Source organism: Phaenicophaeus curvirostris, chromosome 19 (genome assembly GCF_032191515.1).
Source record: "Phaenicophaeus curvirostris isolate KB17595 chromosome 19, BPBGC_Pcur_1.0, whole genome shotgun sequence".
Classification (NCBI taxonomy): domain Eukaryota; kingdom Metazoa; phylum Chordata; class Aves; order Cuculiformes; family Cuculidae; genus Phaenicophaeus; species Phaenicophaeus curvirostris.
In genome coordinates, this window is record NC_091410.1 from 6,891,952 (window position 1) to 6,913,253 (window position 21,302).

The 21,302-nt window shown below is 51.7% G+C and overlaps 1 protein-coding gene across 5 annotated transcripts in view; it reads right to left on the minus strand.

Annotated features, from left to right (window-relative positions):
- Positions 1 to 863: 863 nt before the first annotated feature.
- Positions 864 to 21,302, minus strand: part of SEPTIN9 (septin 9) — a 145,941-nt gene continuing 125,502 nt past the window's right edge. For all 5 annotated transcript variants that reach the window (XM_069872867.1, XM_069872868.1, XM_069872871.1 and 2 more), the window contains 9 exons: positions 16,737 to 16,928; positions 15,048 to 15,176; positions 14,576 to 14,657; positions 13,622 to 13,759; positions 8,701 to 8,818; positions 6,419 to 6,514; positions 5,445 to 5,541; positions 3,933 to 3,984; positions 864 to 3,072 (listed from right to left, as the gene is read on the minus strand). In XM_069872867.1, coding sequence (XP_069728968.1) covers positions 2,937 to 3,072; positions 3,933 to 3,984; positions 5,445 to 5,541; positions 6,419 to 6,514; positions 8,701 to 8,818; positions 13,622 to 13,759; positions 14,576 to 14,657; positions 15,048 to 15,176; positions 16,737 to 16,928 — 1,040 coding nt within the window. In that variant the 3' untranslated portion in view covers positions 864 to 2,936. The remainder of the gene's footprint in view (positions 3,073 to 3,932; positions 3,985 to 5,444; positions 5,542 to 6,418; positions 6,515 to 8,700; positions 8,819 to 13,621; positions 13,760 to 14,575; positions 14,658 to 15,047; positions 15,177 to 16,736; positions 16,929 to 21,302) is intronic.

Below are 21,302 nucleotides of genomic sequence, written 5' to 3' on the forward strand. Positions count from 1 at the left end.
TCTGGGACAAAGGTGGCCTGACAAACTTTACCACACAACTCACTGGATGTTGTACGAAACTCAAGATTCACTGCTCTGAAATCAGGTGCCAGCAGAAAAGCAGAAGTCTGAACATAAGCCTGTCCTGTACTCTACACGCCCACAGGAACCCAACCCAAACTGACTGCTGTCCTGTTGGTTCTGTTCTCCTATAGCTCCAGAATCATGAAATCCCAGAGGGGCTGAAGCTGGAACCTCTAGAGGTCATCTGGTCCAAGCCCTTGCTCAAGCAGGCACACCTAGACTTGGTTGCACCACGTCCAGATGGCTTTTCAGCTCAACTGATTTTGGGAGAAATAATAGACACGTATAACATAGATTAAAACACTAGGGAGAACGGTGGTTTTCAAGAAGGTGAGCTCTCAAAATGAAGCTAACTGCTAAGGGCAACCTTGCAGTTGTAGAAGATTTTGAAGACCATCTGCTTGCGAAGCCAAATTCATGTGAAAGGTGAGCTGCTGCCAGTCCTTGAACTAGGTGCAACCTACTTAATAAAAACACCAGCAACTGCAGTGGAAACAGCTTCACCATGAACACAGAGGGAAGGGACCCACCTGGGGATTTGCAAGGACACACAGAGGCTGTGCTGGCTCAGTCCCCGGGTTGCTCAGCATCAGCAGCTCCAGCGTCCTGTAGAATATCTGGGGCTGACATCCAAGGTAGGAAGAGTCAAGAAGGGGGTTAGGAAGCAACAAACCTTCACCCCAAAGAAAGCAGAGCAGTGCAGCTCTGGAGAAGGATTCTCTCATCAACCTCAGCCCCACGAGGTCCATGGAGCAACAATCACCCCGTGGCTGGAAAGAGATATTTCCAAACAAGCCTCCTTCTATTTGCATTTGAAACATTTATTCTGGGAAATACATATTAAACACTATTATTTATACAAAAATGGACTAAATTTGTCATAATGCTTATAACCCCCAAAAGGCTATTTTAATAGATCTGGATGAAGGTTTTTTTATTGTATTATTTTCTTCTTTTTCCAAAAAAATAACCAGGTTACAAAGGAGAAAGCGGCGTGTCTTGTTTGGCCCAGCTTGAGATATCAACTAGAGGAAAAAGAAGTTTAAGATGACATTTGCAGAAGTGTCTCACACAAGAGATTTTCTCCTCTTTCATAGTCTTTTTTTTTTTCCTAAATGCTTGAAATACATATATCTTTTCAGTTAATACACTTCTTTTGGTTTTGTTTTTGCTAAAATATAGCAAGTCAGCAAGTAGAGAGTTGTTCTTCCCCAACAGCTCCGTCGTGCTGTTGTGGGGGGATGGGGGGAAATAGGAATTAAAGGGGAGAGCGGATTCTCCTTGTTATGCACCACACGCATCGCTTTGGCAGCTGGAGGGGCCACGTATGGGGAGCCCCTGCAAACCCTTGGCTGAGCAACATTATCTGAGCATCCCCACCACGATGAGAGCAACCTGCTCCTTCCTCCTGGTCACCTGTGCTGAAGAAGGTGGCTCTGCCCCCCTGTGGAGACTACTAGGTGGGCTCTGCAGGCACCTTCCAGCACTAGAGGACAGGACACGCTGCCATTTTAGTATTTACACCACCCTCCCTCCCCAAAAAAGGGCGATTTGCAGAACGTTTTATCCCTTAGAGAGGATACAGAGACTGACGGAGCAAACAGAAAAGCAAGCAGGGCTGGGGCAGGTGGTCGGACTGCAGAGCTCTGTTGGAGGATCACCCGCTCCTGTGTCACAGCATTAGTTAACTGACCCCCTTGCAGGGTCTTTTTTTTGTACTGGAGCCTCACTGGAACAGGAGCTGTAGTTGTGGAAGAGGCAGAGGGAGCCCAGGTCGAGCAGGGAGCCAGCAAACACTGCCCCAGCCCTGCCCACGGCTGCAGGGCTCAGTCTGCACGTGCACAGCCCCCTTGCACCAGGACAGCAAAACAGGGGAGCATGCTACGTACACACGTGTCACAGAGAATTGAAAAATAATAATAAAAAAATACCCAACAGCCTCCTCTGACGCAGGGAAAAGCCTGATAATCCCAAGGGTCAGACAGAACAACCCTCCACCAAAAACTGCTGCTTTGCAGAGACGTTCTGCTCTCAGCCCCCTTTAGACAAACATACTCTGAGCCTCCAGCAGAAAAAAAGCCACCCAACTGAATGAAAAATAAATATACAAGTGTTCCCAGGACATCAGTCACATCTGTGGTACAGGGGAGAGGGAAAAGGAGTCTCTACAAAGTGTTGCACGCCTTTTGCAGGCAGCAGAGACAGACAAGGCAAACCCTCCCTCCCCTCTCCCCTGCTATTGCAAAGTAACAGTCTGAAAAGGCACTTCTCCCAAAGCAGGTCGCTCTGCCTGGCCAGTGACAGGTGAGGTGACACCTAAACACTCCCAGTTTATTGCATGTAAGCAGGGTAGAGGGGATGGGCCGGGGACTGGCGGGTCCCAGAGGGCTTGGAGGAGGCAGCAGGAGACAAGGATAGCACTGTCTTGCTCTCTTCATACCACCGTACCTTGCTTCCAAAGGCTACATTCACCTGGAGAAACCCTTGCCTTCAATGGACGGAGAAGAGCCTCTGCACAGGGGGGTAGGCAGGGCTCCCAGGGGCACCCCAAGTCCCCTGGCCCCACGGATCTGCTCCCTGAAGCTCAGCTGTCAGACCAGCGAGAGCCTGACCTCAGTGGGGGGACAGTCCCCAGCCCAGCGATGCTGGACCAGGGGCTGAGAAGAAAACCTGTGCCACAGAGCAGGGGGAATGAGCGGTCACCTCGCTCTGCACGACAGAGATGGCGTCTGGTTATTTGGTCAGTTAACATTGGCAGGGGGGCAGGAGGTGGGAAGAGGGACAGTGGCAGAGGATTTATATAAAAATAAAGGGCGAAGAGGGGAGAAATAGCGAGCGTGAGCGAGCAAGGTCCTGGCTACGGAGCGAGACGGTTACATTTCATTAGCCACCAGCTCTTTGTTGGTCATGCCGTTGGAGAGCGAGCTCTGGCCCTCATTCAGCCTCTTGACCCTGTAGGCTTCGAAGTGGATGTTGCTGGTAATATCCTTGATGTTCTGCATGTGCGTCCTGTGGGAAAAGGAGATGGGAATAATCGCACCTCGCTGGGCACAGGTTCCGCCAGCCCAGCCTCCCTCACCCCAGGGCTTGCACCCCTCAATCCCTTCTTTCTAACACCCCCTTCAGCCCAAATTTTCCCTCTTGCTTTCTTGGTTAATGGTATCTTTAGGGCACAGGAGGGAAGCAAAGACAGTTATGGGTAGCCAAGACCAGAAACCTTCACCAGTACCAACAGCCTGTGTTTGGGTACATGGGAGCCTTGGCTGCGTAAGATCCATCTGGGAAGAGCCCGGTCCTGCAGCTCCCAGCCCCTGGGATCAGGTTTGTGGTCCCATATAACTACCTGCCAGCAGCAGTTCACGTGTGCGAAGTTTATATCACAGCCAAATTTAGGAGGAACCCAATGGCTCCCCCAGCAAGCCAAGGGGGCTCAGCCTCCCATTCCCCTACAGCAGAGACACCCCTGTCAATAGGGACCAGCAGACATCCAGATCCCCCAACAGCACAATCCTGGGATGCAGGAGGTTGACGCTTTGGGACTAGGGACAGGGCCCAGAGCTGTTCAAGGATCACTAAGGTCTAAAACTTCCTAGCTGCTTGCAGATGAGCTGGAGCCACACCACACACTGCCAGCAAGCTCAGGGTCTGTCCTGACCCATCCACTGCTCTTCTCCATCCTTAACTCAGCATGGTAGCTGAGTTAAAGTCTGAAGAAGAGAAGCTGTGGCTTTGCAGCAGGCTCGGAGGGTGAAGGGATGGAGGAGCAGACCAAAGCAGAAGCCACTGCTTCAAGCTGGGCTGGGCTGCCCCTTTCTTTGGATGCTACCTGGTGACTAAAGCCTACAGGGACAAAACAAGATTCTACCAACCTGATGAGGAGATCCCGCAGATAGGCAAACTCACAGTGTGTCGTGTTCTCCACTGGCAGAAAGAGAGAGAAACCCATCAGTGTGCACCCAACAGCACGAGTACAGCAACTGCTCAGGGTAAGGAGGGACCTACGCGGCTTCACTAGCATGTGGAGGGCTGAGATGGGGACTTACCCCAGGGGTGATAGGGTGTAGGACTCCAAGAGTGCTGTAAGACCAGTTGTTTACTCAGGTACCTGCCCCAGCTCAATATAACTAACTGCCTGGTGAGGTCTGACTGAGTGTTCCCAGTCCCTTCCCACCACCTTCCACCAAAGGAGGGAGCTTCCTGCAGCACTTCCCAGTGCAATCCTCTCTTTGGACCAACACAAGTTTAAGAAGGCCCTGAATAATGCAGGGAAAGAGACAGGGACACAGAGAGCTCTGCAGCGAGTGCCAATATCTCCATAGGAGTGTTTTGTCTATAGATTCACCATGAGCATCCTGCAGCATCCCAGGCAAATCAGTGACTGGTGCCTGGGTTGCTGGTGCTGCCAAAGGATGCAATCTCTTGCTGACAAAGGCTACTGCTGTCTGAATAGGGCTTGGAGCAAGCAAGAGTGATTGCAAGAGATAAAAATCAAGGGATGTTGCTCCACCACAATTAGCCTGACAGCTCACGGTTTATCAGGCATTTAATTTATAGGATCATCTCCCTTTTTTACTTTTTTTCCATCCAAACAGACCACAGCTGGGTCCTGGGGTCTCCCTGGGCTGAAGGAAGATGCCATATGCAGAAGGTGAGTGGTTTAATGAATCCTATTAAACACAGAGTTTCCAAGGACAGAGCACAAGAGGGCAGCAGAGCTTTAAAATACATTGATTTTCCCGGTATCTTTGTCAAGCCATCCCTCAACACAGGATTCCTATTAGAAAGCCTCATAAATGAGAGCATGAAATGAAGAAGAGGAAAATAAGAGAGGTGGCACTGGAGATCTGCCAGTTGGCTGTCAAGGACAGGAAAATGCACTGGAGCCAGGAGCCTTCATCTGGCCTTTAAACCATGATTTAAAATAGGGGAGAAAAAAAAAGAACAATATCATCGGCATGAAGATGGATGAAGAAGGACACCCCAGAAGGACACCAGCCAAACCCGTGGTGTAGAGTGCAAAAACCTACAGGTGCCAGGGGAAAGGCTCTAATCTGGGCTCGAGACACAGAGACATCAGCCCCGCACGTGTGTGCCTTTAAATTTAAGTGTGCAAGCAGCAGAAGCCAAGCCAGGAAAGACAACAAGATCTCAGAAATGCCCCTTCCAGCACTCAGCAGCCGTCCATGCCACACAAAGGCCCAGGAACTCAGTGCAGGAGCACTGGCCAAGGCATTTCCAGTCTCTGAACACTGGGGAAGTGATTTTCTTCAGAGGGCCAGGGAAGCATTATATACACCTCAACTTCTATTGCTGGTTTTGGACCTCATCACCTTCAGGGCAGGGGGACAGGTTTAGGAGGCAGGGAAACGAGGATGAGGTACCTTCAATGGTGCCCCACTTGGTTTTCCTTCCAAGGATTCTTCTTCCATTAACCTGGTATTCCTGGTCACTGCCCACCACTGCAAATGGGATCATTTCCTGAGGAAAGAGAAAAACAAGGTTACAGTTTCCTCCTGCAAATTGAGTAGAAAACCAAGCAGGGGAGCAGAGTCCTACATCAAGCTGTTTTCAGGAGAGAGTTTCATGGGATGAGCTGGTCTGTCTGTGGTGCTGCTCAGCAGTGTTGTCTGCCAGGGAGCACGGGCAGCCCAGGACCTGCGCAGAAGCACCTCTCACACGCACGCCCAGTCCAACACCAGTCTAACACCAGTTCCAAAACAGTCTGGCCCAGGACCTCACTGTTAAGCACCAGCGTACAGCCAGGGCAAAGATATCATGATGCCAGTCTGGCAATTGCCCCCAGAATCTTGCAGCCTGTGGTCATCCAAGGTGGTGACTTTGTACTTGTGAGTCTCCAGAAGACTCTTTTTGTTCCTTGAATTTGTTCAATCAACTTTATTAAGCCAAAAAAATTGTTAGCTACTTCCTATCTGACAGTCACAAAAGCAGAACAGCCTATGGGCCAATGTGCTCTAGGTGCTGGGAAAGCTGCTCCCCAAGCCAGGGATGGTCAGACATCCTGCCCCTGGGACAGGGCAAGGGAACAGAGGACCTCCCTGCGCCTACTGGTTGCTGAAGGCACCTTTGAGGAACAGGGCTGGAGGAAGGAGGAGTGATGTGGATGGGAGAGAATACCTTCCTCAGATGCCTTCCTCGCCCTCTTCTGTCCCTGCTCTGACCCTGGTTCTGGGTAGAGCCCAGCACCCAGGTCCTGGGCAGATGCCCTGGTCAGGGATGCAGCAGGTTTGGAAAGAAAACAGAGGCACTTTGCAGGAGACCCCCTCAAGGACATCACCAGCAGCTAGAGCTGCAGGGTCCACCCAAGCACACTCAACCCCCAATGCCAGGCACTAACCCTGAATTTCTCATTCACTAGCCGATCTTCAGAGTCTTCATCAAACTCCTTCTGAGGATACACATCAATCCCATTGGCAAGAAGATCAGCCATTATCTAGGAGAGAAGAGCAGAGGAACACGTGAAGGAGACATAAGCAGAGGAGCTGCACTCCCACCACAGTGGCAGCTCTCAGCCAATCCAAGAATCTCTTATGAACAATGCCTCAAGCAGAAACATCTTCCCTTTCCATCCTAAACACTGCCCACCTTGAGGAGAGAGACCTGTGTTTAACTGCTACACACCTACCAAGCACTTGCCATGGAATTTCTGGAAGAACTCGGTGTCAAGACATGGTTCAGGTTGAGAGAGAGGTGAAGTTATATGAGTTGGGCATTGCTTTGGGCTTGAAAAAGACAAAACGAAGAAGAAAAACACAAGCTGCACCAAACAATGGGGAATGTAGCTGCCAGGCATGTAACCCAAAGTTAACAAGTTGCTTTCTGGTGTCTGTTTATACTCCTTGGAAAAGGAGTCACAGCAGTGCCTAATCCAAGGGGGACAAGGAACACAGAGAGCTCAGAAGAGAGGCTTCTAAGGATATTGCCTCCGTGCAAGGGGAAGAGATACTGAAACCTGATTCCTGGGTGGAGGTTCAGCTCATGGGGAGGATCAGCCTTCTCCAACAAAGCTGCAAACTCAAACCCAGCCTGCTCCCATTGCTTCTTATGACAATACATTCCTCTGTGTCAGCCCGACGTTGCAGGCTGGCAAAGAAAGTGAATGCAGCCCAGAGAAATCCCCCAGCTGGCCTCCCACCCACAGCCAAACCTACACGCTAGTTTTAGAGGAACAACCCAGCTCCACAGGGCATCAGAGCCCATTCGAGTGACTCGGTGCAGCGCTGGCACCAACTTGGAATGTGAATCGCAGCAGCCTGTGGCCAAGCTGGTGCTCTACCATCTCCAATCCAAACCCAAAAACTTATTGCCTCTCTGAACCAGCTACACCCTTGCACGCAGACAGGGCTCTGCTTTTTGGAAGCGTGCGTGCTGGAGCCAAGGGAGAAGTCCAGCAGCAGGTCCCAGCCTGCACACACCTGCACTGGTTACCTGCCCTCTCGTCTGCACCAGATCTGGAGTCGTGAGCGTAAGGAGGGGTGGCCCCTCGCAGAAGGGGCACTGCAACCACGGGCTACGTGTTCTCCCTCCATCTGGAAGGATTCTGGGCATCTGGTTACAATCAGGAATGTAATCAGAGACAGGGCGAGCTCATCCTGGGCTGAGCCAGTGTAGAGCAGGCGAGCCAGGTGGTCTCCTCAGGGTCTTCCATTACACAAGGATGGTATCAGGAGCTGAGAGTGCCCAGGTGACATTTTACGTCCCAGACTGACTTTGTAGTCCCAGATCCAGCCAGCCAATTACAGACACATGGATGTGAGCACTCGTAGCCTCTGAATGGAGCCAGCAGTCCGCAAAAGCCACTGCAGAGAGCAGACACAGCACCATGGACTCACACCCCCACCCTCCCACACCAGCTCCTCACAGATCTCCATACAAACAGGCTAACTCCCCAGCTTGGATTACCTCTCACGCCCATCCTCTAGCTCACTGTTAAGGGAACTGTTTACAAGGTTTAGATTCAGTCCCTAAACCCACACTGAATATTTCAGTGCCTGATCCTGCTCATCAAGAACTGGGAAGACACTGGCATGGGAAGGGGTGGCTCACAGTCTTCTCCACCTCTTTGCATCTCCAGGTGTGTGTGGAGGAAAGCCTGTGCCCTGCTGTGGATTCAGACTGCCCCTCCTCAGCTCCCTATCACCAGATCCCAGCTAAGGACATTTCATGCCTTGCTTCCCCCATGAATCTTACCCAGCTGAGCTCAGCAAACACAGTTTTTTGCCTGGTGCCTGTATCAGTGCATGATGCTGCACGGGAAAGGTTTTCTAGCCTCTATGTGCAGCAGCAGCATCCTCCTAGAATAATAGAACCCAGCCTGAAAATAATAACACCACCAACAAAGGAGGCAGGAGAAATAGGCCCCAAGACTTCGAGCTCAAAACCTATCCTGCACTGACAAAGATCCAAGAGAAACACAAGGAACTGCTTGGAGCGCAGGCCTTTCCTCCGGCCACGTGGGATCGCTCAGAGCTGCAGCCGGAGGAATGCGCTGGGCTCCCAGCCAGGCACTCGCCTTCCCAGCCCTGTTGGGGGAAGGCAGGGGGAGCAGCAAGGGGGAAAGGGGCAGAAGAAATAGGGAACAAGAGGTGAGAGCCAGGAGAAGAGCCATCAGCCCCTTACCCTTTGTTTGAAGTAGTCCCTCTCCTCCAGCGTTAACGTGTCGGCTTTTGCAATCACGGGGACAATGTTGACGACTTTGCTCAGGCGTTTCATGAACTCGATGTCTAGCGGTCGGAGGCTGAAAAATAGAACAGAAAAAAGGGGATTCGCACATGGCTTGCATGGTAGGGTGGGGAAACTGCTGCAACCCCCTGGCAGAGAGGGGGCATTCAAAGACTAGACACAGAGGGGGAATTGCTTCCTTTCAGATAGGACAAATAAAGGCATTTTCTTAAAAGCACGACACCCCTCAATCTCAGAGGCAGTTTGCAGACAAACACTTAAAACATTTCCCTTTCAAAGCACCCTGCTATTGCCTGTGAAACCTTGCAAAGTCCCAAAGTGGGAAAAGGCTTTTATCTCTGTGCGATGCTCAGCCACAGAGGACTGCAGGAACTTGCCCAGAGCTACACGCGTCCTTGGCGAAACTGGGATGACAGCATGGACAATGCTGGAAGCGCAGCCAGCCCTCCCGCAACGTACAAATCAAGCTGGGGAGACCGTGGTGCGAAAAGTCCTGCAGCCTTATCCGAGCTGTCACCCGCTGTCCAAGGAGATCACAACATGGAAATGATCACAGGTGACTATTCCTGCTCACGCTACCTCCTGTGCCAAGCACCAGCCCACTGTTGTACACAAGCCAGAATTTCATCTCGTATCTATCAACTGAGATTAAAAAAGGCTCTCCTAATTCTCCAGGGCTCACACGGCACAGAAAAGATGCTGCTTGTTCCAGAGGCCAAAAATGTCAGAAAACCTCTATGATGAAAGTCTCAGCAGAGGGAAGTTTCAGAGATTGCATAATTCCAAGGATCAGCCCCTCAGGAAATCCCTCCCTGATAAACGCTCCTGCTGACAGCACAGATGCAACCTTTGATGCCACGCTGCTCTGTCCAAGGGCTGCAGTCCAGCTCCAGCTGCAGATAGGGATGAGGGCGCCTGGCTGTGACACTCCCTCGCTCCTCAGTCCTCTCTGACAGCATTTTTACTCCTGGGAGTTCCCAAGCCAGCTAGAGAAAAGCCCTCCTTGGGACACTTCTGCTTGCTGCAGGTCTGGAGGTAATGGCTCCTGCAAACTCAGCAAGAGCCATGCTAGTGCCATGGAGAAAGGGCTGATCCTGCTCCTCAGCAGTCACTACGCAGCATCCTCACCCTGCAAGGCTCCTCACCTCTGCCCAGCTCCAGCACCAAAGGAAGGATTTCCAGTGCTGGAAAGATACTTTCAGCACCAGCTGAAAAAGAGGAGATGGAGGCTGCTCCGTTGCAGCTAACACCAGTGACTCAGCCCAGCCCAGCCCTGGTCTCCGAGGGACCTGGCTGGACCACACCATGCAGACCTCCTGCCCGCACACTAACAGCACACATAGCCCAGAAAGCATTGTTAGCGTGTGGACAAACAAGTTCCTAACACAAACTCAGGAGTCGCAGATCACCCTGGGCCCCCGGAAAGAAAGAGCTTGGTATTGGGAAAAAAAAAAAAAAAAAGGAAACCCCCATGGACACATCTAAGCAGACTTGCTGCTGGCAAACATTGTTTGGAGCTCTGCATAATGTATTTCCCAGACCTCCAAGGAAGCAATGCAGTTATGCTCCTTTCCCAGCAGACTTCTTTCTTCTCCTCTCTCTTTGCTATTTTTCAAACAATTTTTCCCATCTAAAACACAGGCTCCTACTGAGCCTGTGTTCCTGCCTCTTTCATGAGCCTTTATTTTAGAGTGAAAGCCGGGATGTATATGTAGATGATGCAAATGGATTCATAATCAGGCAGACATTTGAGTTTCAGCTTGACTGATGTGCAAGACTTTTCTAACTGAGCCCTCACCAATCCCTGGAGCATGACAGCAGCGAGCCCGAGAGCCGTAGGCAGAGCCAGAGCCAGCCCACACCCCTGTCCATGTCCACCAGTATCTGCGTGGGTGCAGAAACCGTGTCCCCACACTGGTCTGCACCCAAAGCCAGAAGAGCCCATGGCACCTTCAACATGACTTTCTGCTCTGATGACCTTATGCAAGTGCCTCCTCTCATGGGCATCTCCATGCACCATCCTGGAGATCAGAAAGGGAACCAAGGGACTCTCCAGAAGAGTAAATTGTATGGTTTTAAGCTATTTTGCAGGTTTCTAGATATTCTATCCAACTCCTGCGCTGGGTAGCCTCAAAACCCTGAAGTATTTAAAAGTGGTTCTTTCCACCAAGAACAAGATTGTCACTTTCACATGAAGAAACCAAAGGACAATAAATGGTTAAAGGTGATCACGAGCTTGATTTGCACTAATAGCCGTGTACAGACCAAGACAGGCAAGGCCAAGGTCTGGTACAGGCAGAAAAGAGGCCATGTCAACCTTTCAGAGACCCTTTTCAGAGCTGAAAAGGTGCTTTAGAGAGGTCAGAGCTGAGATATTTATTGAGTGGCAAAGAGCTGGCCTTGTACAGCTGCAGCCACAAGCCCCGGCGAGCATGCTCTTAGCCTTTGCAAACACAGGTTTATGGGAGTGTTACAAGAAGGAACTGGGGTGCGAACAAGCTGGGTTGCAAAGCCTGTCCTGAAGTCCCTGCAAAGGGAGGCAGTTGCTGGTTAACCCTTGAGCTGCTCACAGCGGAGGGCCAGACTGAAATAAAGCTGAGCAACCCTCCACTCCAGCCTCTGAATCTATGCACTTGGTCAGCTTTGCACTTTTTTTTTTCCCTTGAGCAAGTTCTCACTCAGCGACCCGTCAGGCTTAGCCCCGGCTGCCCAGTGGCCTGGGGAGGGATGCCGAGTCCTGTGCCACGCCTGACGGGGAAGGACAGACAGACAGACAGGCAGGAGCCTCTGCTGCATTGGTTGCATCATGTGGTGGAGGCAATACAAACAAGTTGCCCAAAGGCAACACAAACAAACCCCATGGAACCCTGAGCCCAAGATGGACAGATGGCACCAAGCATGCCCGGACAATACCAAGCACACGGATGGTGCCATGTGGTAACAGCGAAATCCTTCACAGCCAACTACAGTTGCCCCAGGACAGGCTCCTGCGGCACTACAAGCCACCACCTTGGCCACCCATGCTCTCCATTGCTTCCCAGCAAAGGCAGAATCATCAAAGCACGGATCTGGATTCCTTTCTCATACCCTTCCATGCTGGATCACAGACCTGCCTCGGCAGGGGCACAACCCTGCACTCAACCTTGTGCAAAAAAACCATGATACAGCTTCACAAACCTTTGTCCTCCAAAATAAGCATAATTCTCTACTACTGGTGCTGCCACGGCAGCTCCATCCGCAGGAGAGGTGGCCGTGCTGTCCATTCATGTCCAGGGACCACGGGCAGCGCTGCGGCGATTAGAAACATAACTAGGGCTTCACAAAGGAGCAGAAAGGAAACCCCAATGCCTGCTCAAGCTCTTGGAGAAGCAAAATTTCCCGCTGATTTCTCCCTCCCAGTGGGGTCTGTCACTCTTCACTCATTCCTCAACTTCTCTCCATCCTGTGGCAGGAGGGGAAAGCGCATCCCCCCGGGCCCCCAGCCCGGCTATCAGGCTACAAGGAAGAAGGATCAGAGCAGGGCTCAGCAACAACAGCCTCCAACCACCGGGCTCGCTCGGATATTGGAAACACATGTGCGGTGGAGAAAAAGAAAAAAAGCAGCTGAATATCCACACAATTGCTGTTAGCTAGCGGGTGAGAGAAACCAGAGTGTAAGGCTGGAGAGGCTCCAGGAGGGGACACAGCGAGGGTCTCCGTGCCACCACCTGCACGGTTTGGGGAGGGCAGCCACCACCACTGAAAATTTGCAACCTCCATGCGGGTCAAGCATCCGCAGGATGGGATTTTAAGGGTTAAACACTCAAAGGGAGAAGAAAAACCTCAAGATCAGCAACTTGCCAAGGCACGGTCTGCAGATTGGGGTTGAGATAAGCGGGACAACCCACTAGACTGGCCTAAAAATGTCATCTCTCCCTTTGAAATGTTTTCTGCTTTATCGTATTAAAGCATAAATGTTCTGCCGGGTCCCTCTGCTCCCAAACGACAGCCGGTTACACAAGAAGAGCATAACTGGCCCATGCAGTCATTTTATTCCAGCAAAGGATGCATTTTTGGTCTACCCACTGACAGAAGCAAAACAAAGTCTTTTCTATTGGAATAAATCTCTACATGGGGAAGAGGAAAAAGCTGACATTAATACAGTGCTGGTGGCTTAAATTTACTTTTGAAAACAGACCCAAAAAAAATCCCCACGCAGACAGAGCCAGAAGTGGAAGCAATTGACACAAATCAAAAAGAAACTTAGGTCTCGTTTTATGTTGTGATACTTTAAGTCACATTTTTTAAGACACTTTAAGCGCCCCAGATTTTCACTGTGGGCTACGTGCCTAGATGAAAAAAAGAAAAATACAGAGTGAGATCTGGCCCTTTGATGCTGTCGCTTGAGAAGTGCCAGAGAGCTCCGCACTGAATAAACTGCAACTCACTTGCAGACTAGTCAAACAACCTACAAAGCAGCATGAGGAAAACCGGCTTCTCCCCTTACAAAAGCAGGGGCACAGCAAAAGAAATTAATGTTCTGTTTAAAGAGGCAGCCTCTCTGTCCAGTTTGAGAGCTCAGTGACTGGTTTCCATCCTGAGTTGAGCAAGCAAGGTGCCCAAAGCAAATCAACAGCTAACCGGAGCTCAGGGAGGGTTTGATGGTACCGCATTTCTCTGTGGTACAGCACCTCTGCTGTGTTATTGCGAGGGCTCCGGATGCTACAGTCCTTAGAAGGACAGCTTCATGTTGCCCTCAAGCTCCTTAAGCCCCAAAAAGCACAGGATCGCAAGGATGACCTCGATGGCTGAGCTGCCCGAGACCAAGCACAGGAGAGGGAAGCCTTGAAGGTGCAAGAGAGGATGGCAGGGTACGTACGAGTGGCCAGTGGCTGGGATGAAGTATATACAGCAGTGCACCCGCGTGTCGGGGATCCGCTTCTTCCGGTTAATGTTGATTTCCTCCTGCAGGTACTTCTCGTACTGGTCATTGATGAACTTCATGATGGGCTGCCAGCTGCAGAAAGAGAGGAACATGGGACACTGGGCTTGAGTGAGGGATCTGGACCACCCTGAGCCTTCCATCTGACCTGACTGTGCAAAGCAGAGCCCGCCAAGTGGGGGAATGCTCAGCATCTTAGAGAATCCCACAAATCAAACAGACAAAACCAAAGCACGCTAACACAGGGAGTGTTTTAGTTCCTGTAAGCTTCCATTCAGGAGGGAAATCATAAACCTCACATGTTCACTGCTCGGCAACTCACCACACTGCAGCAGGAAGGCATTAACTGGGTGGTTCAGGCAAGTAAATGCCTTAAAATCCTCCCTTCTCTGCCCCTGGACCTGGCTGCTGAGAGGGCAGGGTTGGGAGCATCCCTTGGCTCCTCACACCGCGTTGTGGCACAGGAACAATAGCAGCATCAAACCCCACAAAGCCCAGCTCACGGTGAGAAGGCAACTGCCACCAGCCGGGCAGGACAGCCCTGGCCCAGCCCAGGGGAACCATCCCATACAACCAGCCACCCTCCCAGGGATTCCTGGCAGAGTTCAGCCTTCAGAGCCACATGAGTGAGGTCCGGTGACCGGCCACGCCAGCAGACAGCTGCTCCCCGCTGCAAAACAAAGGTTATCTCATGCCCGGAACAGCAGGATGTTTGTGGGCTCTCACAGGGTCTGTGATCAGTCCCGAGGAGCATGGCACTACACTGCCACCAACAACAACTCTCTCCCCTGCTCCTCACAGAGCACAGGCAGCACAGGACCAGGCCTATGCCCCTCAGCACCAGCTCTGGGTCAGGATGCCACCTTCCCTCCGCACTGGTCACCCGCTCACCAATTCTCATTGTTGATGTGGTCTCCAAAGCCTGGGGTGTCGATGACCGTTAGCTTCATGCGAACCCCCTTCTCTTCAATTTCTGAAACGGAGAGGAAAGTCGGGGCATAAGGAAAGTGTCAATGGGTGCTCTGGCCAAGCCTACCCTCCCAGAATTAGCTAGAGGGCTGGAGCTTGCTCTCAGGGGCAAAACGCACCCTCACAGCTTCTAACTGGCCCTCCAAAGGGATGCCAGCACCTCATCTGCCCTGAAATGCCACTCCCAGTGCCAACCGGTTTATTCTCATCTATCACAATTAAGTCTGTGCTGGTGGACAAAGCAAAAATAGATGTTTTCCCTGGATGGTAAAAGCCCCTTCAGAAAGACAAGGGTGGAGGTTTAGTGCAGGTCCACGATGCTGCACAGCCCTGGAGATGCAAGGCAGAGCAGGACCAAAAGCCAGTGCACCAGGTGAGATCTGCAGAGCCTCACCATGAGTGATGGATTTTATTTCAATGGTCTTGGGGATCCGCTCTTCAGAAGTCGGCTGTACAGATTTCCGGCTGATTTTGGATTTGAAGAGGGTGTTGATTAACGTGGATTTCCCCAAGCCGCTCTGACCTGGAAAAGAGCAGGGTAAGTCACAGTCAGCACTCACTCATTTCCGGGCTATTTTTTTCAGGGGCCGTAGAATGGGGATGCTGACAGACTCAACATCCACTGCATCTGCAGGAGGGAGGCAAGAGGTGCAGCTGGTCCCCTACAGCTTCCCTGGCTCAAAAAACTTGAGTCCATCCCAGGCAGGAGGATGCTGTGGGCACCAAGTGCCTTCTCTGGCAATGCATCTCCCACCTGTAACATGGATTTTCACACTTTCAATGCAAGGACTCACAACTTAGACTGGATGGGAATAAAGGAGCCAAACTAATCCCTAGAAACCTGACCATCCCCTGGAAAAATGCAGCAGGATGAGGGCTGGCTGCTGCCTCCCAGCCTCGGCAGAGCATGCCCTCCCCGAGGGGCATCCCTCCTTGCATCTTCTGGGAGGGCCAGAGCTCCACTTGTTTATGCTGCCACGAATTCCCCAGCCTGTAAACAGTTAGCCCAGAGCCTGCCAAGGGAAGAACAATGTTTTCCAGCCGCCTTGCAGCCCCGACTTTCTTACCACACACAGCGCTGCTGCCAAGGCAAAGCCGGGCTTTTTCCTGAACACCCCATCACATCTGCAAAGCAGAAAGCCAAGGTGCTGTCATAGCATAGCCTGCTCATGGAGGGACGGGTGCCTCTGTCAGGGAAACGGGGGCCCAGCTCATGCAATCTCATCTGCAGGCTCCCAGGACCAGTGCTCCGATCCCTCTTTCCTGGGAGAATTGCAGCTGGAGTAGTGGCAGTGCAGCCAGTGGCCTCTAGCTGAAAAAAAGCTCCTTCATCCTATCTACCCTGCAGCCTCAGGAAGCTAAAGAACAGTGGGATTTGGACACACTACCTTCCAACCCTCCCTCCATGCGGACACCCTCAAGGATGCTCTTACTCTCCCCTGTGCCATGCTGCAGGCCCTCAAAGGAGTCACAAGCAGCAGACACCACTCAAGCCAAATGACTCAGCTATGCAAAACCCTCTTGCCGGTCTTGATCCCCACCAGTAAATCATATACAGCATTTCTTCCCTGGTACTTGTACTATGGTGGAATCTGCTGTCTGACCTGCTCAGCACAATCTCTTAAATGCAAGAAAACTCACAGGCAGGAATTTTCTCTCAGCTGCTGGAAATGCTAGCAAAGATCAGGGCTCTGGTATATATACCAGTGAACCCCTTGTGCCCTGACTGTTCTCTCTGCTCAAACCAGTGCAGGGCTCTCAGGAGAGCAGGTAAGGGAGTTCTCTGCAAGGCTTCAGTGAGTCTTGATACCTCTCAGGGTGTTCCATTCCAGGACATTCCTATGATTAACACACCCTGAGACACAGGAAAATGTGCAGGACCACAGGCCATGCCACATCGCCAGCTTCAAGGACAGCTGAATTCAAGCCAGCTGCCTGGAAGAGGGATTTGCTGACTCCTACCTGAGCTGCTGCACCTGAAAGGACTTCAGAGAGTCCTTCAGAAAGGACTTCATCATCACAGAAGAACAACAAATAACTCGCCGAGCACATTGTGGGCAGCAGGTATGGAAGGAAAACTCACCAACAACCATGATGTTGAACTCAAACCCCTGCTTCATGGCTTTCCGTCTCATCTGCTCCAGGATGGCATCTATCCCCACGTAGCCAAAGTCTGCGGCCGGTTTCTCCGGCCGCGCTGGTGCCGCTTGCTTGGGGCCAGCATCCCGTGGAACGTCCGTCATGCCGGGTATGTGGCTGGGAACTGCCTCTGGACCTGCAGAGGCAGAAAGAGGGTGGTCAGGTGTGGCAGACAGGGAATGAAAGGAGCTGCCTGTTGCATCAAAGCAGAAATAAAGCACTCACGGCACCAGGAGGATAAGAAGAAGGCATGAGGGATCTTCCTTCACCTGTAATTACATAAAACTTGGGATTCCCTGTCTTAACTTACTGGATTCATCTGTATCCCTGCTCAGATCACCAAGCCTGCTGCAGCAAAGGGATGCGGCTATGGGGGGAGCAGGCACACCAGGTCCCATGAGCAGCCAATCCACCGCTATGGAGCAGGACTAAGCTCTGAGAAAAGTCCTTGGCACATGTCCAGGAGTTTATTTAGTAAGTGATGAAGGCTTTTAGCAATACGACCCTGCACCCAGGCACTACTGTCAAAGACTTGCAGACCTTCACAGCCTGCCCGCTCCTCTGTACCACTGTAATTACAGAGCCCTGCAGATTGCTGGTGGGAATGCCTCATGGCCACGTTTCGGGGAACTGGATGGCTTTGCAGACGCAGAGAAGTCCTCAGCATCTACAGACACGTGCCCTCCTCGAGCTCCAGCTGACGCAGCACAGAGGCTGCTGGCCTCAGCTCACTTCTCGCTGGAAAAACAAACCCCAACATACCTATCTGCGTCAAAACAGGTCACATCAGACAACATCCATGCAGACACATGCTCCTGCTCTAATTCTGCCAACATCCACCCAAGGAACCCAAATCCTCTAGCCTCCCACAGACAGGGTGTTTGTCTCCCCTGCAAGGTGGCTCCAGGGTAGCAAAGCACCTCAGGAGAAGCAAACATAAACCTACTGCCTCATTCAACACCTTCACATCAAACAGCGAGGCGCCAGCTGCTCCCCTAGGCGTTCAGGCAGCAGCATCTGCACTGGGAAGGACAAACTGCCCCTGATGTGCTACTGGGAGATGCAATCTGCTCCCACTCTGCCCCAGCTGCTCCACGGCACCCGCAGCACAGAGAGCAAACATCCTGAAGGCAGAGCATGCACAAGGTCAGCCTGGTCTCTGCAAGTCCTGGAGGGATTAGCTATGCATGGTGACCTCCTCTGACGCAGGCACCGAGAGGTAGCTTTTTGGAAAACGCATTTCTGAGAGCCCTTCCCATACCAGGCTGCTGATGATCAACACCAGGGTCTCTGCCACCAACAGCCTAAGCACACATTTTATTTTCATTAGACATTTTGTGACACTTAAAAAAATATATTATTATTATTTACTACGTTATTAATAATAAAAACCTTATTATTTGTAAAGGACTTATTGCAAAGTCCTCATCCTCATTCTTTCAAACAGGAATACGGCTCTCAGCTCATCTCCTCATCCCGCTGTTATTTCTGGCCTTTAATGATGTGCTGCCTGGTTTTTGCTCCCCTTGCCCCTCCAGATTTGTCTGTAGGAGTGTGGCTGGCCCAAAGGGGCTCCTCCAAACACAAGCCCATCATCCATTCTCCTCTGATGATGGGCAGGAGCTGTGGGAGCAGCATCAGAGCAGAGCCTGCTGGGGTCTGCAAGGTGGAAGCACTCATTTCCTGCAAGCACAGTGCACTTCCACATGCTAAAACACAGGCCAAGTAGAGAAAATATATATAAATAACAAAAAGCAAACCCGTAACTGACCCCAAAGACTGATGGGTCACTTTGAATGCTTTTTTCCAACACTCAGTCCCAGGCTGTGCGCACCAGCGTTACTCACAGAGCTGCTAGAGAGTAAAAACACCATCACCAACACACATGACAGTGACACATCCTTCCCAGGACACACAGATTCAGGCTGTTGCACACTGGCAACACGCTGTCCCCAGCAAAGCCAACAAGCCTGGCGTGCCCAGGGTGTCACCGCAGATGCCAAATTAACCCATTGCAAAACAGCAAGGGCAAAAGCAGAAAAAAACCCTACATACCACTAGGAAAAAAAAAAGTAAAAAGACTAAATTAGGTGGAAAATATGCTGCCACAGGCAGCAGCGCTGGGTTATGCAACTGTTTTAAGTCCTGCAGGCACTGCTTGTGTGTGCGGGAGAGCCCAAAGCACGCTGGCCCTGTGGGACAGCAGCCTGGGGCAGATGAGGTCCAGCAACACGCACAGAGAAATTAAGAAATCAAACAAATGGAGCAGAAAGCCACCCTCCGCTTGTGATAAAGGTATCTCCAGCACATCCTGGCTGCTGCTCGTCCACCAAGCTCCACTAATGAGCAGCCAGCAGCGTGCAGAAGGGGTTGATCCCCTCGCTGGGCTGGGGGATGCGCAGGCAAACCTGACCCCAGCACAGGGAGCAGATGCTGCGAGCAGATGCTACGTGCTGCCTTCACATTGCCTTCAGTGCAAGAAGGAGGGCTCAGGAGTCCCCCAGCCCCCAGCAAGACAAAAGCCACAGGAAGCCTGGGGTGATGGCGGGCACGGTTTGTCACTGCGGAGAGCACACAGGATGCACTCGAGCAGCTCAGCTGACAGCACAACCCACGCTATTTTGGCTCGCTGGCAGCAAAGCAATTTAAAGGACATTTGCTTCTAGCACCTGGGAAAAAATACAATAAAAATGAGTATATTGCAACCAGGAGCATCTGCAGGACAGCAGGGATGCAAGGACACAAATGCCCTGAAGGCACCAGCAGTCTCCCAAGGGAAATGCTGCAGCCCAGACCTTCACTTTTCTTTTTGGCTTCCCAGTACTGAGCTGGTCTTTCCTTAGCAAGGACTCCAGCACCCCACTTGGCTCCAAGGGGTTTGTGCCAGCTGGGGCAGGACGTGGCTGAGCCACAGGACCACTCTGGGTCGAGGATGCTGTGCTGGGTGTGGGGAACGCTCCTAGCAGACACTTGTCTGAAATAGAAAGATCCTAGAAGTAAATCATAGAATCATAGAATCACCAGGTTGGAAAAGACCCACTGGATCATCAAGTCCCAACCATTCCTATCAAATACTAAACCATGTCTCTAAGCGCCTCATCCACCCATCCCTTAATTGGAGAAGAAGCAGTGAATGCCCAGAACTTGTTTGACCTGTTGCACTCTCTGTGGGGACAGTGCCAAACCTGTGGCACTCTCAGTGCCAGCAGCATCTAACCGACCCTTCCAGAGCACTTCAAGGAGAGATGGATTAATAAACACCCAACACTGTCAGGAATTCCTGATTACCCATGAATTCCCAGCAAGAGCAGGATCAGACCTCACGCACCATTGCTTCACTTGCACCATGAAAACACAGCTGCTTGTTCCCCCGACAGGGAGCAAGGCTGGGGTAGCATGTGGGCTGCTTGTGTTCTGCTGAAGGGGACAGGTAGCCCAGAGGCTGCAGATCCCTCCAGCTTGTGTGTTCCTGGATTAACATAAGGCACACAGAAACACGTGCTCATGCCATATTTAGGCCCCCTCTGCCCAGGAAACCCTTTCCACGTGGGGACAGGAGATGTTGATGCCACCACTGAGCAGGAACAGACCCATGGCCACAGCACAGGTGCCAGGCTGACTCAGGACAGCTGCTCCAAAGTTGATGTTGCCAAAGACTCCAAGCTGTTGCGCTGTAATTGATGCACATCAGACATGAGCCAAACCCAACATCTGTGAAGCAGGAGACGAAAGGCACCCTGCAGGGAGATGACCCCTGGGGAGCCCCCCGGGAAGCTCCCGGCTGCCCCAGCCAGCTGGACACCATGCACAGGCGGCAGTGAGATGGGCTTTGCGAAACACTGATGGCAACGGGCTGCCAGCAAACTGAGAGCTTAGAAACACGGCACTGATGCCTCGCAGCTGTAAAAAGCCAGGCCAGCTGCGGAAAGAGGATGCAAACAGGCTGTGTGCTCACCCAGAACCCTGAATCTCGGGGCTGGCAGACCTCATCGAGCAGTGGGGAAAAGGATCTGTAAGAGATCATCTCCCAGCTAGAACCAGTAGCTCTGTGCTCTGCTCCAGCGATGCACAGGGAGAGGGATGCTGGTGATCCAGCAGGGCAGAGCTGATCCTGGGGCCAGGCTCGTGATGGACCTAGTGCTCAGTGGCTACCCACAGCCAACAGAGAGAGTCCAGGAGGCTGCTCCTTTGCCACTGCCACTCACTGCCAGATTCAAACCATTCGCAGACTGTATGGATGCGCAGTCAGTGAAGAAATGCTAATGTTTGTGGGGTATATCAAAGAAACACACCTTGGATGCACGGAGCACCAAGTATCTGCCAGCTTTTGGTGTTTCTGCAGCCAATTCTGTATTGCTACAAGCACCCAGAAGACCAGGATGAAGCAGTGGTGATAACTCCCCTTCCCTCCACCCAGCAGACACCATGGGCTTCCAGATTTGTTGGATGGGTTCACACAAACACAGAAGATTCACAGCCGCGAACGGTAGTATATTGGGGTGTGAAAACC